This window comes from Xyrauchen texanus, chromosome 20 (assembly GCF_025860055.1).
Source record: "Xyrauchen texanus isolate HMW12.3.18 chromosome 20, RBS_HiC_50CHRs, whole genome shotgun sequence".
NCBI lineage: Eukaryota > Metazoa > Chordata > Actinopteri > Cypriniformes > Catostomidae > Xyrauchen > Xyrauchen texanus.
In genome coordinates this window covers 11,167,781-11,194,202 of record NC_068295.1, presented here as the reverse complement: position 1 = coordinate 11,194,202, position 26,422 = coordinate 11,167,781, and the positions used below count along the sequence as shown (strand labels likewise).

At 39.3% G+C, this 26,422-nt stretch overlaps 2 protein-coding genes across 5 annotated transcripts in view; both read right to left on the bottom strand.

Annotated features, from left to right (window-relative positions):
• Positions 1 to 668: 668 nt before the first annotated feature.
• Positions 669 to 13,638, bottom strand: LOC127661092 (glycogen phosphorylase, liver form-like). The gene is made up of 20 exons (XM_052151655.1): positions 13,356 to 13,638; positions 12,561 to 12,662; positions 12,396 to 12,474; positions 12,042 to 12,145; positions 9,542 to 9,676; positions 9,328 to 9,439; positions 9,019 to 9,101; positions 8,709 to 8,846; positions 7,887 to 7,979; positions 7,598 to 7,744; positions 5,992 to 6,155; positions 5,765 to 5,879; positions 5,558 to 5,659; positions 5,239 to 5,386; positions 5,085 to 5,143; positions 4,855 to 4,996; positions 4,498 to 4,705; positions 4,218 to 4,352; positions 1,667 to 1,733; positions 669 to 1,362 (listed from the first exon to the last, which is right to left on the bottom strand). Exons 1-20 carry the CDS (start codon positions 13,596 to 13,598, stop codon positions 1,174 to 1,176), a joined length of 2,565 nt encoding a protein of 854 aa, XP_052007615.1. The 5' UTR covers positions 13,599 to 13,638; the 3' UTR covers positions 669 to 1,173.
• A 2,849-nt stretch (positions 13,639 to 16,487) lies between these two features.
• Positions 16,488 to 26,422, bottom strand: part of LOC127660299 (E3 ubiquitin-protein ligase TRIM9) — a 37,913-nt gene continuing 27,978 nt past the window's right edge. For all 4 annotated transcript variants that reach the window (XM_052150434.1, XM_052150435.1, XM_052150436.1 and 1 more), the window contains 3 exons: positions 24,309 to 24,612; positions 17,863 to 18,025; positions 16,488 to 17,395 (listed from right to left, as the gene is read on the bottom strand). In XM_052150434.1, the coding sequence (XP_052006394.1) occupies positions 17,318 to 17,395; positions 17,863 to 18,025; positions 24,309 to 24,612 (545 nt within the window). In that variant the 3' untranslated portion in view covers positions 16,488 to 17,317. The remainder of the gene's footprint in view (positions 17,396 to 17,862; positions 18,026 to 24,308; positions 24,613 to 26,422) is intronic.

Genomic DNA, 26,422 nt, shown 5'->3' with positions numbered 1-26,422 from the left:
GGTGGGGTTTGGCAGGTCGTTCCACCAACGAACGTTTGTTGAAGTGAAGGTCCGGGAAAGTGATTTTGTGCCTCTGTGAGATGGCAACACAAGGCGCCACTCACCAGCTGATCGTAAGATTCTGGAGGGTACATAGCCAGTGGTTGTTTTGTAAGCGAGCAGCCATTGGCAACCGGTGCTGATAGATAAAGAGAGGCATGACGTGCGCATCCTTGGACTTGTCAAAAACCAATTGTGCCACCGCATTCAGGATTAGTTTGACTGTACATGCAGAAGTCCTGCCAGAAGAGCATTGCAGTAGTCCAGTATAGATATAACAAAAGCTACACAAGGAGTTGTGTAGAATGCTCAGATAGGAAGAGACACTACTCTGTACTCTATGGATATACTATTTCTATTTTATGCTCTATTATTTTATCAAAAGTACATTGCAGATTTAAAGGCATATTCAGTGTTTTATACAAGTGAAACTCAATCAACAGCATTTATACTATAATGTTGATTACCACAGAAATTATTTTCAACTTCTTTAAAATTAAAAAGCTAAATCTGTTACAGTGAGGCACTTACAATGGAAGTGAATGGGGCCAATCCGTAAATGTTAAAATACTCACTGTTTCAAAAGTATTGCCACAAGATGTAAGAAATATGCTTGTTAATGAATTTAGTGTAATAAAATCATTTAATCAACAATTCATATAAGTGCATTTATAAAATCATAAATCTTTAACAATTTTAAAGTGGTTAATTATGTTTTAGCAAAAGTAAAGTAGGGACGAGTCGATATCATTATCAATATTATGCCACAAATATTCCTTTAATAGTCTTATGTAATAGAAATTTCTGAGTGTGATTCTGATTTATCCATTGATTCAAAATTACATCAAAATCATGGATACTACAGATGTGAAATCATGATGGAACGCAGGGTAAACTAACTTCAATGCTGAACTAAAACACAAGATTTATTCTGGCTCTTTACAAGTAATGCATTCATTTAGATTTTTGCAAGATAAATGCGGCATCAGTTCATAAAAAAAAAAAAAGAATTTTGAAAGCAAAAACTGAAGAACATGTTTAACAAAGAAAGAACAGAAAACTAGGTTCATACTATGTTAAGTAGCCATGGGAACAACTGTAACAAGTGATCCTATGGCACTGTGCATATATGTGTTAGATTTTGCGCAGGGCACGAGCTGTTTCCTCCAGAGCTTCGCGTGGTTCGCTGGGTGGAGGAATCTTCAGGTCAGTGGGTTCCACTCCCCAGATCTCAGTGGCGTACTCTGTAATGGTACGGTCACTGGAGAACTTTCCAGAAGCTGCAATGTTCTTAATTACCATCTGAGTCCATTCTTTCTGATCCTATGCAAAAAAGGGGAAATAGTGTTATTAAGACACTCACACACCTGTACACTGTATGCACTTCAAACCAGATTTAGAACAACCATAATTAAAGATTACGGCTAGATTAATTCATGAATTTCATTTATGTGATCAAAACGCAATGCAAAATGTAAAAACTTACAGTCTAGCAGTGTATCAGATAGACAACAGGTCAAACTATAATTTATACTAGTTACTGTAGTTACATGTAGAATGTGGTGTGTGTTAGTGTAATGTGATGTGATAGTGTCAAACAGAGCATGCAACACAGATGCACGTTCACCTTATAGAGAGCGCTGACTCTATCTTGGCACTGGACATAAGACTCATAGTCTGCGAAAACTTTAAACCTGAAAGAGATTTAGAGAGATGAGAGAGTGCATACATCTTTATTGATCAATATTTCAATTGCTTATTTAGTTTACTCTGTAATAGCTGAGGAGGTTTCATTCTCTTTTATGTTTCATCTTTCAGTCATTCAGTTATATTAACATTGTTTCAGATGTTTCTCCTAAAATTCTTAAAGGAGAAATAAAAATAAAAACAGAACTAGATTAGATAATTGTCAAAGAATATAGAGCTGCAATACCAGTGTGGATGACATAGCTCAGATAAGTCTTTGTTGAGAAGAACATATTTGAAATATTTCCATTTTTAATTGCAGACTTGGGTGTCCTTGCATATCTGAGCAAAGTTTATTCATTGTTGAGCTCTGTCCTGAAACTCTAGAGGAGAGTCTCCATTTGATCTCCATTTAATCTCATTCACTGTCAAATATGTCCATAATTTCAAATGTAAAAGAATTTAAAAATTAAATCTATATCTTCTGAAGTGACCTGATAGTGTGTGAGAAACTATATTTAAAGCAAGAGTTCACTCACAAAGGAAAAGTCTCTCATTATTCACTTACCCTGATGACATCCCAGATGTTTTTGTCTTTCTTCAGCAGAACACAATTGAGCACACGGGTGCCAGCACTTTAAAAAGTCATATTTAGGCAGCATTAAAGTAATCCATGCGACTCCAGTTGATCAATGAATGCCTTCTGAAGCAAATCGATATTTGCTTCGATAATTAAACGTCTCCCCTTAATTAAACGTCTCGTTTTCTCCCCAATTTGGAATGCCCAATTCCCAATGCGCTCCAAGTCCTCATGGTGGTGTAGTGACAACATCAGTCCAGGTGTGGAGGACGAATCTCAGTTGCCTCTGTGTCTGAGACCGTCAATCCACGCATCTTATCACGTGGCTTGTTACCACGGAGACCTGGCACGTGTGGAGGGTTCATGCTATTCTCTGCGGCATCCACGCACAACTCACCACGTGCCTCGCCGTGAGCGAGAACCACATTTTAGCAACCACGAGGAAGTTAACCCAATGTGACTCTACCCACACTAGCAACCGGGCCAATTGGTTGTTTAGGAAGCCTGACTGGAGTCACTCAGCACACCCTGGATTCGAACTTGTGACTCCAGGTGTAGTAGTCAGCGAATTTAAAAATTTTTAACTTTAAATTGGTGCTTCCATCCAGAGCTCTGATGCTGTTTGAAATGGCCGAACTCTCGCATTATGTTCGTTCTTCTGTTGTTAATGAGTGCCTCTTCTGAATTCCTGCGTGAACTCGCTGAAGCGCTTACTTCAAGCTTTGTCAGCTTTTGGCGGGAAGCATTTTTAAAAGTTAATAACATTTTAATTATCAACTTATTTTTTACACAAACGTATCAATTTTCTTCAGAAGACATTCATTGATCGACTGGAGTCACATGGATTACTTTTATGCTGCCTAAATGTGACTTTTGGACCGTCAAAGTGCTGACACCTGTGTACTTCTAAACTATTTTCTTCTAAAAATCTTCATTTGTGTTCTGCTGAAGAAAAACAGTAAAACATATCTGGAATGACATCGGGGTAAATGAATAATGAGAGAATTTTCATTTTTGGGTGAACTACACTTCTTGCCCAGTAGGTGGCGGTATGCACAAAGAATGCAAATCACCAAATCAAAAGTGACAGCAAAAAAGGACTTCAATATTGATCTGTTTCTCACCAACATTATATATTGTATATCACTTCTGAACATATGGATTTAACCACTGGAGTCTTATGGATTGCTTTTATGCTGCCTTTATGTCTATTTGGAGCTTCAAAAATGTGGTACCAGTCTACTTGCATTGTATGGACCTACAGAGCTGAGATATTCTTCTAAAAATCTTTCTTTGTGTTCAGCAACAGAAAGAAAGTCATACACATATGGGATGGCATTAGGTGAGTAAATGATGAGAGAATTTAAATAAACAAGAGAATACAGTTAATTTCTATGGTAAACTATTATTAGTTACAGTAAAAAAAAAAAAAAGAGTGGTCCCTGCATGACCCATCACATTTCATTATATTTTATGTAAATAGTTATGATTCTTCCTATTTTTAATATCAGTTATGTACATTAGAGTGTTCTGTGTTATATTGTATGTAGTTTATTTAATTTTTAATGGACTATTTTAGTGTCACATGTTTTAACCTTATGTTGTTTTGTGTTTGGGTGACATATGTATTAATTATTGTTCATGGAAAGGTCACTCTTGATTAACTTTAAGTCATCATGTGGCCTTTTGTAGTTATTAAGATGATTAACAATACATTTAAAAGTGAAAAGCAGGCTTTTATAGTTCCAGAAGGTTTTTATATCAAGTTACGGTAATATATGGCAAACACCGGTGCCGTTATTGCACCGTAAATGTAACAGATTTTCTTTTACAGTGTATGTAGGAGATTCACTGATTTTGTTTTTGCTATTGGGTGTATGAATTTAAGAAAGAGCGTGTGTGTAAGTTTTACCGATCATGATGGAACAGCATGTTGATGATGTCGCTGAACATCTCCGGCTGTTTCGGTGAAAAATAGCCACTTTTAATTTGATCTATGGCGTGTTTCAGCTCAGGAAGACTCTCATAATACTCTAATGCATCATAGCTACACACACACAGACACACACACACACACACAAAGTTAATGATTAATGTCTTCACACAAGCACATAAATGGCTTTACATGAAGCCATCAAGGCACAAAAAAAAAACTATTTTCATATATTTATTATCTCTTTCCCAATCCCTACCCTTCTTTATCCATTTTTGCTACATCTTCCACTCTCATGCCAAAGATGAAAAGGTTTTCTTCTCCGGCTTCCTCTGCCATCTCCACGTTGGCACCATCCATAGTGCCGATAGTCAGTGCCCCATTCAACATGAACTTCATGTTTCCTGTTCCGGACGCCTCCGTTCCTGCAGTGGAGATCTGCTCTGACAGGTCAGTAGCTGGGATCACTGCAAAAACAGATGCAATAAAACCCCAAATTACTCACAACTGGATGCGGTTCCCAGCATAAACCAAGCTGAGCCATCGTGGAAAGTCATGCTGGCCTAAAGCTAGTCTTTCATCAGTGTATTTGTTACTGTCTGTGTGTGTGTGTTACCCTTCTCTGCCAGTGACACTCTGTAGTTCTCCAGGTAAATGACCTTCAGTTTTCGGCCAATCACAGGATCGTTATTGACGACATCAGCGACAGAGGTGATCAACTTAATTATCATCTTTGCCATGTGATATCCAGGGGCAGCCTGCACATGCATGCACATACACAAGGTAAAAACACGTACTGCAAATTAGAATGAGGTTTGTGTGTTTGGAAGAGAGTGTTTGCTTTACCTTGCCCCCGATGATCACAGTCCGTGGTACAAATTGTTTGGTGGGGTTTCTCTTGATGCCTGTGTGTATAACAGAGACAGACTGTCATTTTCATCCAAAGGAACTTGAAAATTTGTATGTTTCAATGTATTTATTTGCTTTTATGTGGACGTACGGTTATACATGGTGATGATGTGGAGGCAGTTAAGAAGCTGTCGTTTGTATTCATGAATTCTTTTCACATGAACGTCAAACATGGATGCAGGATTTACGTCCACATCATACAGCTTCTCCAAGTAATGTGCAAATTTTAGCTTGTTATCCTAAATGCACACATGCACATAAACTGTTTTCACAAAATGAATTGTAAATCACTTCGACTTTAAGAATATACCAACCTTTATAATTTAATAAATCTGACTCACTAATGCCCAAAGAAATCCTCCCAGACAGCAAACAATTATATAAAGAAGTGAAAAAACTGGTTTTCCAACCTGTTTGACTTTGGATAAATCTCTGATAAAAGCATCATCATCAACCAGATCATTCAGCTTTTCCAGCTGAGTCAGATCTTTCACGTAATCTTCACCGATAGCCTATGAACACACACCAATACAAATCACACAAATCATACTTATGAAACCTCAACCGACACCTCAAATGTGTCATATGAAAAAACAAACTGTGAGTGTGTGTTTGACCTCTGCGATCAGATCAGCGAGTCCAGGGTTGCAGAGCAGCAGCCAGCGTCGCGGTGTGATGCCGTTTGTTTTATTTTGAAACTTCTCTGGTTCCAACTCACTGAAGTCTCGGAATCTAAATAATTAGATACATTTAGTTGCAGTAATTTAAGAAAATGATCAGCAATGGGATTTATTGTAGGATTGTACAGTACGTGTGTGTGAGGGAGTGAGAAAGGGCAGCCTACACATCTGTTTTTATGATGTCAGAGTGAATCTGTGCGACTCCATTCACTTTGTGTGATCCCACGATGCAGAGATGAGCCATGTTCACTCTCTTCCCTCCTTCTTCCTCGATCAGTGACATCCTGCCGATTCGGTCCAGATCGTCTGGAAACAGAGACGCTATATGCTACACACACACACACACACACACACACACACACACACACACACACACACACACACACACACACACACACACACACACACACACACACACACACGTTGGGTGTTTTATGGGGACTTTCCATAGACATAATGGTTTTTATACAGTACAAACTTTATATTCTATCCCCTAACCCTAAGCCTACCCCTAAACCTAACCCTCACAGAAAACTTTCTGCATTTTTACATTTTCAAAAAACATAATTTAGTATGATTTATAAGCTGTTTTCCTCATGGGGACCGACAAATTTAGTTTTACTATAATTATGGGGACATTTAGTCCCCACAAAGTGATAAATACACGCGCGCTCACGCTCACACACACACACACACACACACACACACACACATCCTCAGAACAAACAAAAGTGTGTGTGTGTTTGTGTGTGTGAGCTTTGCTATACTTGTAATGGGCCAAAAAGTAAATGTCCTTACTAATATAGTGAAACATGACAAAAATCATCTTGAGGACATTTTAAGTGGTCCTCACTAGTTAAAAAGGCTCATAAATTGACCAAACCACGTGTTGCTTTAAAGGTAAAGTAACTTTTTTTGATGTCAAAATACCTTGTTATTCCAGTTTATTGTTCACCTATAAGTAGCCCATTCGTGGGTTTACAGCTCCAAGAAGTATAAACACTGAGCTTCCCAGGCACTATGAAAACATTGATGTTTATATTTTGAGTGGCCCGTTCAGTTCCACCCATCCCTTTCTAGCTCAACCTATAGTGCGAGTTTGGCGTGTGGCGACTTGTGGCAAGCTGTTTGTTCAACTGGGGGAATATGAACATCCATAGCAGTCGTGTACAGAGGAAAAGAAATTTAGCCAAAATTCAAAGACTTGCTAAGTCTTTGAATCAGAGAAAGAGAACGGAGTAAAACCAGAGTGAACATTGGCGTCGCATTAACATTTTTGGGGTTCGATTGAGATGCCAAACTTGCCGAGTTGCTTCTTGACAGTTAAGTCAAGGTAGATGCCACACAAGTTAGCTTATTACTGTCGAGCTCCTGATAAATTCATTAGATCCTCGTAATATGTATCGTTACTAGTTACCAGAAGAACCATCCTACCTCGTATGCTGGATCCCCCACACACCCATCTGCCGATCAATCCGGCAATGATATCGGGCGACCCAATTATAATTGAAAAAATATTCAGAATTAATTAAATGATGATTTGTTTTTTTTTGCAAAACTTTTCCTTTTAGGTACAGGGTAATGTTTGGGTTGATCCTTAGTAATTATAATTAGCTTCATATAAAAACAATAGAAGTCTTTTGCATGTCCTTGCTCATATAGCTAAGTAAACATGTGTATAAATGTACATACCTATTGTTAGGCCACAATATCATCCCCAAAATGGAGCTAAACTGATAAAACCTTCCTTTTTTGTGTGTGTATACTCACATCAAGGTGTGTTTGGTTGATCTTGTATATGATCTGCAAGTGTCGGGGTAAAAGTTTCTCCATCAGTTCAACCGGCCAGCGCTCCAGAGCCTCAGGCAGAACTGTGTGGTTGGTGTAGGCAAACGTTCGCTTTGTAATATCCCAGGCCTAGACACATCCACAGAATAACTCGTTTCTCAATATCAGTCATTTACAACGTATGATAAGAGAGTCATTATCTGTGTCGTATCATCATTCTATGCTGTCACAGGAATATTCAAATGAGTGTATGGTTATTGATAAATCTTACTGTGTCCCAATCCAGTTTCTCTATGTCCACAAATATCCTCATCAGCTCAGGGATGGCCATAGCAGGATGAGTATCATTCAGTTGGATGGCAACCTGACACGCACCACGCACACATACACAATAACACAAATACACACACGCAGACTTTAAAGTTAATGCTGTGATACAGAGCACCAGTGTGGCAGTTAAAGGAATATTTAATCCAAAAATTACTAACCCTCATGCCATCCCAGATGTGTATAACTTTTTTCTACAGCTAAAGATTTTTAGAAGAGTATCTCAGCTTTGTAGCTCCATATAATACAAGTCAACAGGAAGGTTAAGAAGCACATAAAGGCAGTATAAAAGTTATCCATATGACTCCAGTGTTTAAATCCATGTCTTCAGAAGCAATATGATAGGTGTGGGTGAGAAACAGATCAATATTTAAGTATAATTTCTCCTCCTTGCCCAGTAGGTGGCGATATATACATAACAAATGCAAAAAATTATTTATAGTAAAAAAAAGGACATAAATATTGATCTGTTTCTTAAAGCTTGGACCCTGTTGTTTTGCATTGTATGGACCTACAGTGCTGAGATATTCTTCTAAACATCTTTATGTTCTGCAGAAGATAGAAAGTCATACACATCTGGGATGATATGAGGGTGAGAAAAAAGATTATGAGTTTATGAATTATGAATTGTAATTTTTGGGTGAAGTATTCTTTTAAGTGCCTATAAAAATTAGCATTTTGCCTCGAAGTGACTGTAAAACAGTATGAAATGGCTGTGTTGTAACTGGCGTGATGTTTAACGTCTAGTATAAAGTAAAAACCAGACCTTATCAGGGAAGCTCTCAAATGACAACCGTGCAGAGCAGTTCCTCTTTGAAGTCTTAAAGCGGCGGATCACATCTTGCAAAGTCGCAGCCACCACAAAATATTCCTGCTTCAAACGTAGCTCCTTCCCCTCAAAAAACTACAACCACAAATTACAGTGTCAAAGAACTACAAACTGACATTTAAAAGTAAGGTCTGAATGGCTTAAATTGGATAACTGAAACCTAATTTACATAATAATCTCAGATGAATGCATCTTAAATACAGAAAAGCCTGAGCGAACAGAGAAACAGTGTTGATAACAAACTTACATTGTCGTTTGGATAGAGCACACGTGAAATGTTTTCTGCTAAGTTACGGTCCAGAACTGCCTGAATATAATCGCCTACATTAACTGTGAAAAAACATCCATAGTTGAATTATATATAATTTCAAGTGGAATCGAGTTCAGGTGTCAAAGGAAATCAGACATTAATTTCACAAGAAGACCTAGAATGTGTTTTAGGAAAATAAATAGAATCTATAGAGTCAATGTCATTTTAACTTAATAATATAATAGTAATAATTAACATAATAATATTGGATAAAACAAATCATGACCAGATGTTGGAATGACTCACAGTCCCGCAGGTTGAAATCGTTGGGTGCTCGTGCGGACCAAAGACGCATAGTGTTCACGGTGTTGTTCATGTAACCTGGAACTGGCGTGTCGTACGGCATAGCCAAAACCACCTATTCCACAATCACGCATTACAAACCTACCAAGAGCATTATATTGTGCATTTGTGAGTGTGTATTCATGTATTTATTTGTGTAACTTTTATGAATCAATACCTGGGTGTCAACCCACTTCGGCTCCGCCCCCTCCACCTCCTCTAAGCGGCCGTAGAAATGCACTGGCAGCATGAACTCAGGACGGGCCTTTTCCCAAGGGTTACCATACCTCAACCAATCATCCGCCTCCTCAACCTAACAAACAGGGCATTAAACCAATCACAAGAAAATATATGGACATACAGTAAATCTGATACAGCAAAGATCTGGATCAATGTATATTTATTCATTTGGCATATGCATTTATACAGTGCATTCGAGGTATAGAATTGCTAGCATTTATATAGAGGTCAAGTGTGTTTTTTTCTGCAGCAGTAGCAGCACCAGCCACTACTGAAAATTGATGACTCTTTTCACTAGTTTTAAACACATCCCCAGTCTTCTATCATTTGAAAAACATGTCCTGCCTAGTCGAGCCAATGTTATTATGTTGTGCCACGAACTGACTGCAATTTGTAGTGCAGAAATAACAAATTTCACCTTTAAATGTTCACTTTATACATTTGTCCTGTGTTTGAGCTGTGCTGTAATTTAGTATTTTTATACATTTATTTGTTTTTCTCCACAATTTGGAATGCCCAATTCCCAATGCACTCTAAGTCCTCATGGTGGCGTAGTGACACATTTTAATCTAGGTGGTGGAGGACAAATATCGGTTGCCTCCACGTCTGAGACCATCACTCCGTGCATCTTATCACGTGGTGTGACAGGGGGGAGGGCGTGTCCGGGTCGTGATTATACACCTTATCAGGCAAATTAAGCCTCCGAGAGGGATAAAGGCCGACAGTGGTGCGACGAGAGAGAGATAATTTACGGATATGTCCGTCATGTGTGTGTTTTTGTGCTTTTTGTTTAAGTTTATCATTAAAATATTATTTATATTGCCAAGCCGGTTCTCGCCTCCTCCTTTCGATTGAACTGCGTTACACTGGTGCCGAAATCCGGGAAGGAGGATGGATACGCCGTAGTAGAGTTCTCGCCACTACCATCCACCCCAACGGAGCAGCCATGGCCGTCTGCAGGGGGATGGAGGAGCCCGGCCGCCTGGAAGCGGAGGAACGGCCACTGACCGCGAGGGGAGAAGGGGCTCCTAACCGACCAACTGGAGCGGTCAGAGGCGCGGCTGCCGTCCGTTAGAGGGTGGAAGAGTGGCCGAGGAACAAGGTATGGCGTATTGGAGAACTGGCGTGTAAGAGGTTTTTTTTTTTCTCTCTCTCTCCTCTCTCTCTCACTGCCGATCCGCGTTGGCCTTTTCCCTCTCGTTTAAATTTTACAGTGTTTTTTTTGGGGGTACTACACTGTTACAAGAAGTACCCCCCATTTTTAATATTTCTGTTTCCCTCTCCTTGTCCCCTCCCTCATCCAGGTAGACGGGGATGACCTGCTGGCAGACGGGGGTGTACGTCATGCCGGGGGCTCCCCTGCCTGAGAGAACAAGGGAGGAATGTGACAGGGCGGAGGGTGGGGACGGGTCGTGATTATACACAACCGGTCACTTATCAGGCTAATTAAGCCTATGAGGGGGATAAAGGCCGATTGCGGACAGTGGTGCGACGAGAGAGAGATCGTTTACAGACATGTCCGCCATGTGTGTGTTTTGTCTTTTGTTTAATTTTAGCATTAAAATATTATTTATATTGACAAGCCGGTTCTCACCTCCTCCTTTCCATTGAACTGCTTTACACGTGGCCTGTTACCGCAGAGACGTAGCATGTGTGGAGGCCCACGCTATTCTCCGTGGCATCCATGCACAATTCACCACACGTTCCACCGAGAGCGACAACCACATTATAGTGACCATGAGGAGGTTACCCCATGTGACTCTACCCTCCCTAACAACCGGGCCAATTTGGTTGCTTAGGAGACCTGGCTGGATTCGTACTTGCGACTCCAGGTGTGGTAGTTAGCGTCTTTACTAGCTGAGCTACCCAGGCCCCTGTGCTGTAATTTTGTTAATTTACATTAACTTTTTAGAGTCAGTGTTAGTCTTACAGCTGTACTGACATTGACTCTATACTCAAATCTAGGGCAGGTTAAAGTTCAGGTGTGTGTGTGTGTATTTTTTAAATTAGAGCATGTTTACTGCACAAACAAACCATTATCACCTCTGAACTTTTGCAAGTAAATCGTGCTGCAGTACAATATTATCAACCTAATGGTGCCGGCGTGAGGTTCCCATTGGTCCAGTATTATCAGCTCTATGACAAGTTCACATGCCAAACATGCACCAGGCCAGTGACCACAAAAGCAATGGACTCCTGGCCTAAAAGGATTGATTTTTATGTAAACACAGCACAACAAAACACTGCAAACTGTAAGAACTACTATAACTACCGGTGTTAGGAAGAAATGAGACCACCTCAAAATGTGCAGCAGTGCAGTGTGGTTATGTTCGGGTTTGGAAGAGGAAATAATGCAAAATGATATAGGTGTTCTTGGTGAATGCAGCAGATAAAGACACTATGGTCTTTCACTTGGGTATGAACAAAAAATGATTTACCTGCCAGCCTTCTTTGATTTTCTGGTTGAAGATTCCATACTCATAACGGATCCCATATCCATAAGCAGCCAGACCCAGAGTCGCCATGGAGTCCAGAAAACAAGCTATGGATTGCACACACACAAATTGTACACAGAGTAATTACCCCTAACGTATATCTTGGTTTTTGAGCTTCAAATCTGGCTCTGTCTGTGTTAATTGTCTGGTTATTTTCTCTTGCAAAACTTAAAGCACACACAGAAGAGATTTCCAAACTGCATACTGCACATGCACAAGAGCAGTCATTGGTAGAGCAGCACATGCATGAGACAGAATGAGTGTGTGTGTGTGTGTGTGTGAAAGAGAGACAGAGACCTGCTAATCTTCCAAGGCCTCCATTGCCCAATCCGGCATCTTCCTCCATCTCTTCCAGATCCTCCATATCCAGCCCCAACTATTACGAGGGAGAAAGAGAGATTTATCTAGCATACAGTCAGATGGATGAATGGATGTATGGATGGATTTTTTGTCCTCTCTCACCTGGTAGAGAGCCTCATCGCAGGCGTTCTGCAGACCCAGGTTAATCATGGTGTTCTGGAGAGCTCTACCCATGTAGAACTCCAAAGACAGGTAATATACACGCTGTATTACACAAAATACACACAGCATCAACTATAATATTAAATACTTTATGGAAAGAATGACAATTTTTGGCATATGCATTTGGTGCACAGAAGCCTAATGCATCAATTCTGAGCCTATTTCGTTACATATTTTAGTGGATTTTTTGGGGGATTATAATATTTGACAAAGAAGTTGCTATTGGGTCAGTGCCAGTCTTTATCAGATGTACAGTTATTATTACAGGGTTCCCACACCTTTTGATCTATGAATTTCCCCAAATGCTCTCCTTTCACTTATTGGACAGTTACTTAAAACTTTTGATTTAATCAAACTTTAGAAATTGCACACATCTCTTGGGTCAGAAATATTTTGCCATGCATAGTAATAAACAGGTGTTAAATAATGTACTGTTGTAGTTTTTGTTGTTATGTTTTGGGAGAAAATCAAATCAAATGTACTTTTTAGCCCAGGATGGCCCTTTTGTACCCTAATAACTTGTCACGGTTTTGAACTAATGATGTAAACAAAAAAAAATTAATTGTTTTTTTTTTTGTAAAAATACATTTACATTTCAAAATAATGCAAAAATGTTCACGTTCACCGTTGTTAAGCGCACAGAGTCAGTGACCTGTTTCTTAATTAAATTATGTTCACTTTTGGTTTGTAAGTTCTTCAACCGAACCTCGAACTGTGACAGTGTTTTCAACCCACCTTCGGGTCGGTCTCATAGTAGAACTGCTGAGTGCGGATCCAGCGGCCCACCAGGTGATCACGCACCGTGTGCGCGAGAGCGAAATAATAATCGCGCGGCGTTGCGACGTTCCGGTCTTTCACGAGCGTGAAGTGCAGGTGCCGGTTAAAACCCTTCTTTAGCTCCGCCACATTCTCCACACCTACGATCCCCCTGATGCTGATCTGCTTGCGCTTCTCCTGGTCCGTTAGAGGGGTCGCCATCCTGAAGATCACCCGTTACACCGAGTACTCGAAGTGACAAGCCCCCATTTTTATAGGACAAATGGAGGGAGGGGCAGAAAGTCTCTCTCTCTTTCACTCTCTCGTTTGACTTATTGACAAGTCCATGTTTAGTTCACCCTTCGAGTTCACTTGTCCCTTACATACACAGATCAGTCACAACACTAAAACCACCTGCCTAATATCGTCTAGGTGCCGCCAAAACAGCTCTGACCAGTCGAGGCATGGACTCCGCAAGACCTCTGAGGGTGTCCTGTTGTATGTGGCACCAAATCTTTAGCAGCAGATCCTTTTAAGTCCTGTAAGTTGCAAGGTGGGGTAACCATGGATCGGACTTGATGGTCCAGCACATCCCATTGATGCTCAATCTGATTGAGACCTGGGGAATTTGGAGGCCAATCATCATGTTCCTCAAACCATTCCTGAACCATTTTTGCAGTGTGGCAGGGCGCATTATCTTGTTGAAAGAGGCCACTGCCATCAGGGAATACCGTTGCCATGAAGGGGTGTACGAGGTCTGCATTAATTTTTAGGTAGGTGGTACGTGTCAAAGTAACATCCATATGAATGCCAGGACCCAAGGTGTCTCAGCAAAACATTGCCCAGAGCATCACACTACCTCCACCGGCCTGCCTTCTTCCCATGGTGCATCCTGATGCTATCTCTTCCCCAGTTAAACGACGCACACGGACCCGGCCATCCACATGATCGAAAAGAAAAGGTGATACATTAGACCAGGCCACCTTTATCCATTGCTCCAGTCCAGTCCAGTCCAGTCCTGACACTCACATGCCCATTGTAGGCAGCCTGTCTGGCATCAACAATCATCCATGCGATTATCTAATCATCCAATAGTGTGGCAGCAGTGCAGTGCATGAGATCACGCAGATACGGGTCAGGAGCTAATGTTCATATCAACCATCACAATGGGGAATTTTTTTTTTTGATCTCAGTGATTTGGGCCATGGCATGATTGTTGGTGCAAGATGGGCTGGTTTGAATATTTCTGTAACTGCTGATCTCCTGGGATTTTCACGCACAACAATCTCTTGAATTTACTCCGAATGGTGCCAAATAACATCCAGTGAGGGGCAGTTCTGTGGACGGAAACACCTTGTTGATAAGAGAGGTCAACAGAGATTGGCCAAATTGGTTTGAACCGACAAAGTTTACGGTAAGTCAGATAACCACTCTGTACAATTGTGGTGAGAATAGAATCTCATCATCTCAGAATGCTATTCTGAGATGCGGGTTGGTGCTGTTTTGGCGACATGAGGGGGACCTACACAATATTAGGCAGGTGATTTTAATGTTGTGGCTGATCGGTGTATATCCCACCTCTTGACAGGTGCCATTGTAACAAGATAATAAATGTTATTCACGTCACCTGTCAGTGGTTTTAATGTTATGGCTGATCAGTGTAAATTACTATAAGAACTATACTTTGCCCAAAAATATATTGTAAGGAAAATGATAGACACCTCCATGTTCCACCTGGTCCAGTTTATTGAGCATAGAACTTTACAGATAACAACAGCTCAGACACTTAATAATAATAATAATAATACATTTCTTATTTTGGGATTAATTTATGAAAAAATACAATTAATTTACAATGGGTAAAATTTTCCCTCACTGCACCCAAACATTCAGTTGCTTGTTGAGCATAAACCATCTGCCCAACAAACAGATAAAGTAAAGCACCTGCCCCAATATTTGAACCCCACCAGTGGGATCATGTAAATATCTGTTTAAGCAAAAGTACATCCTTTATGGTAAACTAATAACTAATGCTTCAAGCAGCTACTCTGTATGCTGTGTTGTTTAAAGTATTCTTTATTTTGGATTTGCAGCAATACTATTTAATAATGCAATATTTTCTCATACTGAATGCAAGCAGCACCAGTTCTTTGTTTAGTATTTGCGTTTTAGCTTGTGCAGCTTTGAGGCAGCTAAGGAAAATGAGGCAGAGAGAGAGAAACAAAAGTTTATTCATCATCATCTCTGCAGAATACATTATGTAAGGCTGTGGAAATGCCTGTGTGTGTACATGTGTGTGTTGTATCCTAATTAGTGTCTTCTGTCAAACAAAGAGAAAGCCATTACCATCACTGACACACATTCACCTCATGCTGGCATTGTCTAATATGCCCCATTTTGTATGTGTTGTTCTTCCACTGTAGCATGTAGAGAGGATTGGAGAGATTTGTTTTGGTTAGGCTTTAGGAATAGGGTTCCGATTAGGTCTAATTGAAAGAGTTTGGGTTCAAGGCTCAGGGGCCATATTACAGAAATACACCCCTATCTTGTCTGTTTCGTAACCATGATGAATTTGTTTAAAAACTTAGAACTTGTCAGATCTTAACTTTACAGTTAAACGTATAGTTCACCCAAAATTATTATTTACTCTCTTTCATGCCATGCCAGATGTGTATGACTTTCTTTCTTCTGCTGAACACAAACAAAGATTCTTAGAAGAACATTTCAGCTCTGTAGGTCCTTACAGTGCAAGTAAATAGTGACCAAAACTTTGAAGCTCCAAAATGCACATAAAGGCAGCATAAAAGTAATCTATAAGATTCCAGTGTTTTAATCCATGTCTTCTGAAGTGATCCAATCAGTTTTGGGAGAGAACAGATCAAAATATAACTCCTTTTTCAGTATAAATGTTGACACAAGCAGTCTCCTTGTCAGATTTATATTTTGGTCTGTTCCACCAAACCCAATTGGATCACTTTAGAAGACATGGATTAAACCACTGAAGTCTTTTGGATTACATTTATGCTGCCTTTATGTACCTTTTTGGAGCTTCAAAGTTTTGGTCACCATTCACTTTGCATTGTATGGACCAACAACGCAGAGATATTCTTCTAAAAACCTTCATTTGTGTTTTGCAGAGGAAAGAAAGTCATACATATCTGGGATGGCATGAGGGTGAAATAATGATGACAGAATTTTTATTTTTGGGTGAACTATTCCTTTAAAATCAGCCTCTGGTTTATGTCAGGGTTAACAGAGTTTGGGTTTGAAATAGGGTTTGGAATTAGGGAAAAGGCTTGGGTTAGAGTTTTAGTTCAGTGATGAAGTTCGAGGTTAATAAGGATGTAACATTAACTGAGATGTAATATACAGTCGGAGGTTGTAGTAAAAAAATGGAATACAAACATTTTACTCTAGTTTCTGTCCTCACTTCAACCTGCAGTTATAAAGTCACCATTAGAACACCTTTATATGCAACTTAACTTTTTTAGATTAATGTAAAAATGCATCCTCTAAGGTCTAACACATCAGTAACTTATTTCTAAGCTTAACTTCACAGAAGATTTAATAATGAAACAACAGACAGACATCTGTTAAGATCCAGTAAGGTGGGATTTCACATCCATGAGCACCTTTTCCATTAAAGAACAATGACAACATCAATAATAATAATAATGATAATGATAATAATAATATCTAGAAAAAGAGTAAGAAAAAGAGGAAAATGATTTCAGTATTAATTTACCTCACATACATCTGGGTTCGAGTTAAGGTTTGGGTTAGGCTGACCCTAATCCTCACATTTATCAGGTCCATTTACATTTCAGCACTCTCAACCCTCGTTAAAACTCGTTAATGACTGTCAGCAGCATTTTCAGCAGCACTCACAGCTGAATCCATGTGCTCTTGTCTGTGAATGTGTGTTTGTGTATAAGGACTCTTCAGCAGACTGAGCCTGCAGGTTCAGAATCTCCAGGTGTATAAAAATCTGGAATAGGCAGTCCAGAATGAAGCGTCACCTATTAAAAAAAACATGAAAATAGATCATCATCACACCAATACTAACAAAAATACATTATAAGCCCAATACCTCACAAGACTGCTGTTATTTTAGCTTGTTGAAAGTTTAAACAATTTCTGCTTAATAACCTTGTGTGTTGCATCATGAATTCCAACATCAGATCTCACAAAGGCCTAAAACAAATTCTGCCATTTTCCTAACATCATCATTTTCCAAAGCATGCAGTAATGGAGGTTTTTATTGTGGATGAGAGGCGTAAACATAGCAAAATTAATGCATTTTCAAATGGAAACATTTGTTTGGACATGGCCTAAGATTAACACTAGAGTTTCATATTAGAACGGATATAGTACATGTTGACCCAGCCAAAGAGTTTTAGACATGATTGCTGTAACTTTTTGTAAATTGAAAAAGCACTTTTCTGATGCTGTGAAGTATAGAAATGGAAGGAAACCTGAATGTTACCTGAACGTTGCGGTTGAGGCTGATGGCGGGGTAGTACATGCCCTCCAGTGTGTTGAAGGCAATGGGTCCCTGTTGCTCATCATTAATCAAAAACAACAGAATCCCACGAGAGAAATCCAGGAGCACTCCCACAGTCGCTCCTTTACTTATTCCTCCATCCGTACTGAAAGAAAGATGAGAAATATAGAGAATAAATAAAAAATGGTGCACTTATCAAATAGTGTGCAAAACCTAAACCATGCACTATTCTAGACTTTTGACAACCATATAAACACATTCACAAAATAAATTAATGTTTAAATGCAGATTTCTTTCAGAAATATCACAGAACATTGCTTTTTAACTGTAATCCCTCAACTCTCTTTGCTGCATTGTGAATGATATGAACGAACAGCAGGTGGCAGTAATGTATCAATGTTTTTGCTCTCTGTTTGTACATGCTCTCTGGTTTCTGAGGTTAGGATAGTTCACCCCAAAATGAAAATTCTCATAATTTACTCACCTCATGTCATATAAGATGTGTATGATTTTCTTAGACATTGTTCTAAAAGATTTTTAAATTTATATAAAAAAAAAAAATCACATGTACATGAGTATTCACAGCCTTTGCTCAATACTTTGTTGAAGCACCTTTGGCACCAATTACAGCCTCAAGTCTTTTTGTGTATGATGCTACAAGCTTGGCACACCTATTTTTGGGTGGTTTCTCCCATTCTTCCCTGAAGGACCTCTCAAGCTCCATCAGGTTGGATGGGGAGCATCGGTGCAGTCATTTTCAGGTCTCTCCAGAGATGTTCAATCGGGTTCAAGTCTGGGCCACTCAAGGACATTCACAGAGTTGTCCCGTAGCCACTCCTTTGTTATCTTGGCTGCGTGCTTGGGGTCGTTGTCCTGTTGGAAGATGAACCTTCGCCCTAATCTGAGGTCCAGAGCACTCTGGAGCAGGTTTTCATCAAGGATGTCTCTGTACATTGCTGCATTCATCTTTCCCTCGATCCTGACTAGTCTACCAGTTCCTGCCGCTGAAAAATATCTCCACAGCATGATGTTGCCACCACCATGCTTCACTGTAGGGATGTATTGGTGCCTGATTTCCTCCAGACATGACGCTTGCATACAGGCCAAAGAGTTCAATCTTTGTTTCATCAGACCAGAGAATTTAGTTTCTCATGGTCTGAGAGTCCTTCAGGTGCCTTTTGGCAAACTCCAGGCGAGCTGTCATGTGTCTGAGGAGTGGCTTCCGTCTGGCCACTCTACCATACAGGCCTGATTGGTGGATTGCTGCAGAGATGGTTGTTCTTCTGGAAGGTTCTCCTCTCTTCACAGAGAAACGTTGGAGCTCTGTCAGAGTGACCATCGGGTTCTTGGTCACCTCCCTGACTAACCCCATCTCCCCTATTGCTCAGTTTGAGGAAGAGTCCTGGTGGTTCCAAACTTCTTCCATTTACAGATGATGGAGGCTACTGTGCTCATTAGGACCTTCAATGCTTCAGAAATGTTTCTGTACCCTTCCCCAGACCTGTGCCTTGATGCAATCCTGTCTTGGAGGTCTACAGACAATTCCTTGGACTTCATTGCTCGGTTTGTACTCTGACATGCACTGTTAACTGTGGGACCTTATATAGACAGGTGTGTGCTTTTCCAAATCATGTCCAATCAACTGAAATTACCACAGGTGGAGTCCAATCAAGTTGTAGAAACATCTCAAGGATGATCAGTGGAAACAGTATACACTTGAGCATAATTTTGAGTGTCATGGCAAAGGCTGTGAATACTTATGTACATGTGATTTTTTTTTCATTTTTCATTTTTAATAAATTTGCAAAGATTTCAAACAAACTTTCACGTTGTCATTATGGGGTATTGTTTGTAGAATTTTGTGGAAAATAATTAATTGAATCAATTTTTGAATAAGGCTGTAACATAACAAAACATTGCAGTATCTAGGCAAGAACATGAGTTCAAGCTCGATTACACTTCCTAGTGTTTGACGCAGGTGCAGAGCGCTAGATGGTGCAATAGGAAGTGTAATCAAGCTTGAAATCATGATACCAAGGAGAAAGCTGATATCATGATTTATAGTGAAAAATGACTTACATTTTACACATTAAATGACTCAAAGCTTTTTGGAGCTTTAAAGGCATGATTACCATTCATTTCCATTGTATAGCCTTACAAGGCGAAGATATTCTTCTTTGTTTGCGTTCTACAGAAGAAAGAATGTCATACACATCTGAGCTGGCATTAGATAGTGAGTAAATTATGAGAGATTTTTCATTTTTGGGTGAGCTATTCCTTTAATATCCAGAGACAACTAGAAGAAAGCCATTCATAATTTGATTTCCCTGAAAATCAAAATGGGATCTGTGGTGCTTTCACTATATTGCTCTTTTGTTTTATCATACCGAAAAGCTCGACATAGCAACATTGGCTCAACCAATGGTATGACTTTGGGCGGTATAATCTATTTGCGTGACCAATGGAAGACTGGGAAATGTTTCGGAAACCTTTTTGAAAACAGACATTATTTTGCAATTCTGTTTGGTGATGCTCGTGATACAGAAACTACACATGCCACCTTGTCCTATGAAATGTCCTAATTTTGAGAGATACTTTGGATAAAAGCATCTGCTAAATTAATAATTGTAAATGTCCTGTAAGTGATTTCAGCCATTTTGCCAACACTTTCTCCAAAACCCGACATCTACAGACATATAATCCAACCCGATGTCATCAAACCTGAATGTGCAAGGCAGACAGAGAAGGGTTTCCCTTTTTAAAAGCACCTTTTGAAAATAACGTTCAGACCCAACTGTTGGCAGTTTCTAAGACAACCTAAACACAAGAAGACAGAGTTTCAAAGAAAAAACAAAACAATAATGAAAACAATAGTGTATTTGTACACCGTGACTGTGTGGGAAATGGTGTTACTGATATATTGCCATCTGATGCTGTAAATATGGTGTGATCTACGAAAATGTAAGGCTCAAGAGCAATGAAAGCTCTTCACTCTTGGTGAACTGCACTTTTCATGGAGTGCCAGTGGGTGTATGTCTACGCTAGGAGAGTTTTAAACAGAAAAATTATGTTCGCTGGATTTATCTACAGACATTGACACCTAGGAATAATAGAGCCATAACATTTACATATATATATATATATATATATATATATATATATATATATATATATATACAGTGAGGAAAATAAGTATTTGAACACCCTGCTATTTTGCAAGTTCTCCCACTTAGAAATCATGGAGGGGTCTGAAATTGTCATCGTAGGTGCATGTACACTGTGAGAGACATAATCTAAAAAGAAAATCCAGAAATCACAATGTATGATTTTTTAAATATTTATTGGTATGATACAGCTGCAAATAAGTATTTGAACACCTGAGAAAATCAATGTTAATATTGCAATTACAGAGGTCAAACGTTTCCTGTAGTTTTTCACCAGGTTTGCACACACTGCAGGAGGGATTTTGGCCCACTCCTCCACACAGATCTTCTCTAGATCAGTCAGGTTTCTGGGCTGTCACTGAGAAACACGGAGTTTGAGCTCCCTCCAAAGATTCTCTATTGGGTATAGGTCTGGAGACTGGCTAGGCCACGCCAGAACCTTGATATGCTTCTTACAGAGCCACTCCTTGGTTATCCTGGCTGTGTGCTTCGGGTCATTGTCATGTTGGAAGACCCAGCCTCGACCCATCTTCAATGCTCTAACTGAGGGAAGGAGGTTGTTCCCCAAAATCTCGCAATACATGGCCCCGGTCACCCTCTCCTTAATACAGTGCAGTCGCCCTGTCCCATGTGCAGAAAAACACCCCCAAAGAATGATGCTACCACCCCCATGCTTCACAGTAGGGATTGTGTTCTTGGGATGGTACTCATCATTCTTGTTCCTCCAAACACGGTTAGTGGAATTATCACCAAAAAGTTCTATTTTCGTCTCATCTGACCACATGACTTTCTCCCATGACTCCTCTGGATCATCCAAATGGTCATTGGCAAACTTAAGACGGGCCTTGACATGTGCTGGTTTACGCAGGGGAACCTTCCGTGCCATGCATGATTTCAAACCATGATGTCTTAGTGTATTACCAACAGTAACCTTGGAAACGGTGGTCCCAGCTCTTTTCAGGTCATTGACCAGCTCCTCCCGTGTAGTTCTGGGCTGATTTCTCACCTTTCTTAGGATCATTGAGACCCCACGAGGTGAGATCTTGCATGGAGCCCCAGTCCGAGGGAGATTGACAGTCATGTTTAGCTTCTTCCATTTTCTAATGATTGCTCCAACAGTGGACCTTTTTTCACAAAGCTGCTTGGCAATTTCCCCGTAGCCCTTTCCAGCCTTGTGGAGGTGTACAATTTTGTCTCTAGTGTCTTTGGACAGCTCTTTGGTCTTGGCCATGTTAGTAGTTGGATTCTTACTGATTGTATGGGGTGGACAGGTGTCTTTATGCAGCTAATGACCTCAAACAGGTGCATCTAATTTAGGATAATAAATGGAGTGGAGGTGGACATTTTAAAGGCAGACTAACAGGTCTTTGAGGGTCAGAATTCTAGCTGATAGACAGGTGTTCAAATACTTATTTGCAGCTGTATCATACAAATAAATAGTTAAAAAATCATACATTGTGATTTCTGGATTTTGTTTTTTAGATTATGTCTCTCACAGTGGACATGCACCTACGATGACAATTTCAGACCCCTCCATGATTTCCAAGTGGGAGAACTTGCAAAATAGCAGGGTGTTCAAATACTTATTTTCCTCACTGTATATATATATAGTTGAGGTCAGAAGTTTACATACACCTTAGCCAAATACATTTAAACTCAGTTTTTACACAATTCCTGACATTTAAAAGTAAAAAACATTCCCTGTCCTAGGTCAGTTAGGATCACTACTTTATTTTAAGAATGTGAAATGTCAGAATAATAGTAGAGAGAGTGATTTATTTCAGCTTTTATTTCTTTCATCACATTCCCAGTGGGTCAGAAGTTTACATACACTTTGTTAGTATTTGGAAGTATTGGCTTTAAATTGTTTCAAATGTTAATTGTTTTGGGTAGCCTTCCACAAGCTTCTAACAATAAGTTGCTGGAATTTTGGCCCATTCCTCCAGACAGAACTGGTGTAACTCAGTCAGGTTTGTAGGCTTCCTTGCTTGCACATGCTTTTTTAGTTCTGCCCACACATTTTCTGTCGGATTGAGGTCAGGACTTTTGATGGACACTCCAATACCTTGACTTTGTTGTCCTTAAACCATTTTGCCACAACTTTGGAGGTATACTTGGGGTCATTGTCCTGGCTGATGTCTTGAGTTGTTGCTTCAATATATCCACATAATTTTCCTTCCTCATAATGCCATCTATTTTGTGAAGTGCACCAGTCCCTCCTGCAGCAAAGCACCCCCACAACATGATGCCGCCACCCCATGCTTCACAGTTGGGCTGTTGTTCTTCAGATTGCAAGACTAATTATTTTTCTTCCAAACATAACGATGGTCATTATGGCCAAACAGTTAAATTTCAGTTTCATTAGACCAGAGGACTTTTCTCCAGAACGTAAGATCTTTGTCCCCATGTGCACTTGCAAACTGTAGTCTGGCTTTTTATGGCACTTTTGGAGCAGTGGCTTCTTCCTTGCTGTGCAGCCTCTCAGTTTATGTCAATATAGGACTCATTTTACTGTGGATATAGATACTTGTCAACCTGTTTTCTCCAGCATCTTCACAAGGGCCTTTGCTGCTGTTGTTCTGGCATTGATTTGCACTTTACGCACCAAACTATGTTCATCTCTAGGAGACAGAATGCATGTCATTCCTGAGTGGTATGATGGCTGCATGGCCCCATGGTGTTTATAATTGCGTACTATTGTTTGAGCCAGACTTGTGGGGGTCCTCAATTCTTTTTTTAGCTGATTTATTTTAATTTTCCCATGATGTCAAGCAAAGAGAGTTCAAATAATTTAATTACTTTGTTTTCATAGATTTTCCTTCATTTTTGATCTATGTGTAATGTGGTCTTTAAATACTCATTTAAAGTTTGGAAATAGTTATTTTATTTAGTTATTGAATGAGAAATAATTTTATGAAATGTACTGAAAATAATTGTGTAAGGGGCTGTTTACTCAGGATGTGATTTTGCATTTAGTCTGTGCCATTTGTCAATTGTTTGTCTATAAACACATGCATCAGAAGGATCTTTCTGGCCATTGTTTTTTCAATGTCTCATTCCATAAGTGCCACATTTTTAAGACTGTGTCAAAAGTAATTAAACTTTTTAAAAAATTGGTCTCAAGACTTTTGTTTTGCTCCATTCCGTTGCTGACCATCTAGCTGTTCTGAAAGATGCATCATGTGTAAGCGGCCAATTAAGACATAATAATCAACCGAAAAAGCTCCAATACACAAACAAGCACAGACACACAGTTATCCATACCGGTTGGTGTGTGAGTTGTTATGCATGAACCAGGAGCGATTGTTGTCCACATACATGGCCCAGGCTTTATCATCCTTCCCCAGCATCACATCTTTCATTACGTCAACCCGTGCGACTCCAAACGCAGGGTCAGGGTGGTTGTCATAGCGATCAATTGTCATCTCCCAGTAGTGCACACCACGGGAGAATCCTGTGCTGCTCATGATGACACGGTCGTCATAGCTGTTACACGTCACTGTGAGGTTGTCGTTAGATAAGATGATGTCAGGGTGTGCTGATGCAGGGTCAAAGGTAAACCAGGCAACTGCAAAGAGAACATAATTACAGATGTGTTTAAGTGACAGTTGCAGACCAGAGACACTGCAAATCCATTGCAAACACACACTCACACACACACACACACATACACTTGTACTTGTACTCTCTAATGGCCTGTTTTCACCTGGTTTTAGCACCTGTCTCATGTGATCCGATCACAAGTGGATAGCACATTTGGAGGTACATAGAAGGGCAAAGCGATCACATCTCATTTGTAGCGTAAAAATTAATGTGTCCTGATACATCCTGGACAACAGTGAAGGACCTGTCAATCAACCATGATGCTAAAACAAGAGTCTAAACTTTAAAAGAAAAAAGTCTGATTGAAAGTCAATTTATAAAGGTACATGCTTCACCTTCTGTATGCTGTATGCAGTCAGTTTGACAGATAAAACAGTGACAGTGCTTTGGATAAAAGCAAATCAACAAATGTAAATTAATAAATGTATCTCATGAGAAGCACACACACCTTAAGTTAATTTAATACAGGTATTGTACTATAATATCTATGTGCATTCCCATCTAAATGTAACATTGGTGGCGATATTAAAAATCAAAGTAGGCTATATTTGAGACTGAGGGCAACATGCACTTTGTGTTTTTTTTTCCAGGGCTGTCACTCAATTAATAAAATTAATAAAATTATGTGCTGATTAATTAATCAAATAAAATTATACAATTAATTGCATATATCAATTAGTGTTCTACCGATATGGGTTTTTAAATACCGATATCTAGGGAGCAGGATGGCTGATATAAATGAAGATAAAAATAATACAATTTAACAACAGCAACTCAGATGTGCAAAACATTTCTAGAGTGAACTATATCCTAAGTAATATTTACTGAAATTTGACCCTTACACTAACTTGAAAAAATGAATATATATATATATATATATATATATATATATATATATATATATATATATATATATATATATATATTGAAAACAGAAAGTGTTGACTATCAATTTACAAACCTATAGGTAGATTTTGTAACAGACGCATGGGAAAGTCAACACTTCTGTTAATCGGCCAAGCGAACATTGGTTAAAGGCCATTGCCAATAATTGCAAAATGGACAAATATCATACTAATCGGCCAGGCCTATATATCGGTCTATCACTAATATTAATATTTACAGAGAAAGTCCCCCAAATAAAGATAATTTAGTATATTATTATTATTAAAATAATTATATACTGTATAATATATAATAAATATTATAATTCAGATAATTCAAATACATTATACATACACTGTGGCAGTAGACAAAGGATTTCTAAAATCCAAAAAGTGGCTTTTAAGTCAAAATATTGTTTATTTCCATATCATTGAACATAACCCTATAATTGGCCTCCTTCCCTCTGCGCTATTTTTAATTGTTTATCTATGTACTCATGCATTAGATGGACGCTTTTGGAGCGTCTCACTTTGGTTGCGTCTCTATTCATAAGCACTGTGTTTTTAGGATGCAGTGTTTAGTTAAATGTAGTTTGAAACGTTAAAAAAAGCATCTCAAGATCCCTGCATTCTGTTGTGCTCCATCCAACTGTCTTTGAGTGCAAAAGCATACCTATTGAGGGATACTGTTGCCAGAGACTATTTAGCCCGAGGTAGAGCACTTGTATTAAAATGACTGGGAGAAATTGGAACACCAAATATGGTGGATGTAGAAAAGGAAGTCCCACCTTGCAAGTAAAAGAGCCAATCACATTTTATCTACAGTAGAGGTCTGCACAAGCCTTAAAATTAAACCTAAACCCAAAACCGCTCACTGTATTTATAATTTCT